Source organism: Henckelia pumila, chromosome 2, assembly GCF_033568475.1.
Source record: "Henckelia pumila isolate YLH828 chromosome 2, ASM3356847v2, whole genome shotgun sequence".
Lineage (NCBI taxonomy): Eukaryota > Viridiplantae > Streptophyta > Magnoliopsida > Lamiales > Gesneriaceae > Henckelia > Henckelia pumila.
Genome location: NC_133121.1, coordinates 185,417,793 through 185,421,365, shown reverse-complemented (window position 1 = coordinate 185,421,365; position 3,573 = coordinate 185,417,793). Strand labels below are relative to the sequence as shown.

Below are 3,573 nucleotides of genomic sequence, written 5' to 3'. Positions count from 1 at the left end.
GGAGAGATTAATTGTGTATTGTCTATATTGTCCTTAGGTTTATTTATTGCTTTAAATTAGTCTTCAATTTTCATTTGATTTATTGTCTGTGTTATATTTTTATTGAAGTGTTTAATTTGTTTTTTCCAAATGGTAAAAATGGATGACATCAACATATTTCGAGGTTCAAGAATGGAGAATTTGTTGGATATTAAAACGTCGATGTATTTGTTATGACTAATCTTTTATTCTCAATATTATGCGTTATATATAACAATTTTCTAATATATCTTACAAAGGAAGAGTTTAATTGTGTATTTCTATATTGTCATTGAGTTTAATTTATTGCCTTAAATTAGTCTTCTAATATATCTTAAAATGAGAGAGTTTAATTGTGTATTGTTACTATTGTCTATATTCTCCTTGGGTTTATTTTATTGCTTTAAATTAGTTTTCGATTTGCATTTGATTTATTGTGTGTGTTAAATTTTTAGGGAATTGATATTTACACTCCATTTTTTGTTATTTGCACTTCATTTGTGAATAAATTTGTACTCTACTTTACATATATAGTGGAGTGTAGGTAACACAAAATGGAGTGTAAATATCAACTCTCAAATTTTTATTTGAGTGTTTAATTTGTTTTCTCCAAATGACGAAAATGGATGAAATCAACATATTTCGAGGTTCAAGAATGGAGAATTTTTTGGACAGTAAAATGTCGACGTATTTGTTATGACTAATTTTTTATTCTCAATAAATGTGTTATATTTAATAATTCTCTAATATATATCTTAAAAAGGAAGAATTTAATTGTGTATTGTCGATATTATCCTTGAGTTTAATTTATTGCCTTAAATTAGTCTTAAATTTGTATTTGATTTATTGTACATGTGTGTTAAATTTTTGTTTAAGTGTTTAATTTGTTTTCTCCAATCTATCTAATTTAATCTAATATCTAATATATTTTAAAAAATGAGAGTTTAATTGTGTATTACCTATATTGTCCTTGAGTTTATTTTATTGCTTTAAATTAGTCTTCAATTTGCATTTGATTTATTGTGTGTGTTAAATTTTTATTTAAGTGTTTAATTTATTTTCTCCAAATGGCGAAAATGGATGACATCAACATATTTTGAGGTTCAAGAATGGAGATTTTGTTGGACAACGAAACGTCGACGTATTTGTTATTACTAATATTTTATTCTCAATATTATGTGCTATATATAATAATTTTAGAATATATCTTAAAAAAGAAAAGTTTAATTGTGTATTGTTTATATTGTCATTGAGTTTAATTTATTTCTTTAAATTAGTTTTTATTTTGCATTTGATTTATTGTGTATGTTAAATTTTTGTTTAAGTGTTTGATTTATTTCTCCATATGATGAAAATGGATGACATCAACATATTTTGAGGTTCAAGAATGGAGAATTGTTGGACAGTAAAACATCGACGTATTTGTTATGACTAATCTTTTATTTTCAATATTATGTGTTATATATAATAATTTTTAATTTGTGTTAAATTAAGTTTTTGTTTTGCTTTTCGTGTCTATGACTGATATTTTCATTTATATTATGTGTTTTTATACTTGTATATTTTTCTTGTCAGCTATAAATCAAGGATCCTGATACTTAGATTTTAATATTTAGAATTTTCAAAGGTAAAATATCTTTTGGTTCCCATATACATACATACATATATATATATATATATATATATTTGAAAAATATATATATTTTATGTTCTTTAACTTCTTATAAACTTTATCTTACAATATTGTATATCACGTGCAACGCACGTTAAACTTACTAGTTAGTCAAAATGTCCAATTCCTATATTTGGCCATCGAATAGTATTTCATTCAAACCAATGCAATTAAAAAAATAAAAATAAATTATTTGATTGATATGAATGCAAGATTATATCACTAAAAATTGAAAACAACATTTTTACAATGATGAAAAATTGAAATTTGAAATCTGAAAGCTAGGGGAACTAAATAACATTACTGATTACTCAATTATGGCCTCACCCTTTAGAGATTATCATATAAGACACTGATATCAGTTAATCTCGAAACTCATAAGCGGATTTGTGCATAATATAACTACTATTATTTCTGAAGAATATGTTATTTTTGTTCTGATTTATGTATATGAGTTTTTCTGTTAAAAACGTTTTTAGCTGGGACGTTAATTATCTTATTTACTAAGTGACGACCATATCACTCACACACCAAACACCATCTCAGATAAGAACGAAGTGGAGATGGAAGAAGATAAGAAAAACCAATTCTAAGGCTAGCGCAGCCGTGAATTCTACTGTTTAGTTTCTGTTTAGTTCTTGTTAAGTTAATCTGCTGCGTAGACATTGCATCAATTTATTTTAAGCATTATAAAGGTAGTGTAATTCCAGTTTTATGAATGACAAGCATTTCGGTTTATAAATAAAAAGATTTGTTTATTTTTTTTTGAATATATACTTTTGAGGCTTGTTGTTTTCGAATGATTAATTTGGGAACAACGCTGGTGTCTATTGCCTCAGGTTTGGGGATTGGCGGTAGTGAATTTGGGTGGACAAGGATGAAAGCCATCAACAAAGACAAAATAGGTCATGACCGGTAAGGAAGATCGTGAATTGCAGACGCCATGAGATATGTTTAGAGAGAATATATAAACCTAAGAAAAATAAAATATTACAAAAGATAAAATAAAACAAATTATACAAAATATACAAAAGATAATGCACAATTTAAACTCAATATAAAATATATTACAATACCTGGGGTCATAAAAACATTACTTTTATGTCAACAATAGAATATTGCGAGATTCCTAATGCGAAGGGGAGTCTGCATCAAGAAAATCATCGGCTGCCACCGGCCCAAAACATGCTAAAGTTGAATGTTGATGCTAGTTTGAATGAGAACCTTAATCAGTTTAGTGTGGGCGGAGTATTGCAAGATCATCAAGGGAGACTTCTATCGGCGTTTGGTAAGAAAATAAATCAACCGTTCTCGGTGGTTCATGGAGAACTCTTAGCTATAATGGAAGGGATTAAACTTGTTTATGAAAAGAATTTCAGAAATATTCAGGTGGCTTCCGATACTTTATTAACAGTGCAAGCAGTCACAGCTGATCAAGAAGATCTGGGATATCCGGGAGCGTGTGCTACAAAAATCAAAGAAAGGTTGCAGGATTTTATAGCTTTTGATATTGTTCATGTTCGTCGTTCGGTGAATTCTGTAGCTCATAATATTGCTGTTTTTTCTTCTTCCACTCATTCATCGTTTGTTTGGATGAATGATGAGTTTCTCTTGTGGTTGGTTGGACTTGTAATGCTTGATTATAATTAATAAAATTAAAAGTTTTGTCTAAAAAAAAAAATCAACTCATTTCAGTGATATAGATCCATGAGATTTTGTACAAAAGATTTACTCATTGAGAAAAAATTAGGACGGTGTATGGATTACAATGGATCGGGTTTAGAACCCGCCTAAGCGAGTTCACAAGCGGGTTCGAGGCAGGTCTCGGGTTTGACCAAACCCGCTCAGACCCGCCCCGCCAGGTATATATATATATAAATTTA

General features: G+C 28.5%; 1 protein-coding gene across 1 annotated transcript; it reads left to right on the top strand.

Annotated features, from left to right (window-relative positions):
- The first annotated feature begins 2,791 nt into the window (after positions 1 to 2,791).
- LOC140879167 (uncharacterized) lies at positions 2,792 to 3,340 on the top strand. Its single transcript, XM_073282829.1, has one exon. The coding sequence runs from the start codon at positions 2,792 to 2,794 to the stop codon at positions 3,338 to 3,340; it is 549 nt and encodes a 182-aa protein (XP_073138930.1).
- Positions 3,341 to 3,573: the final 233 nt, after the last annotated feature.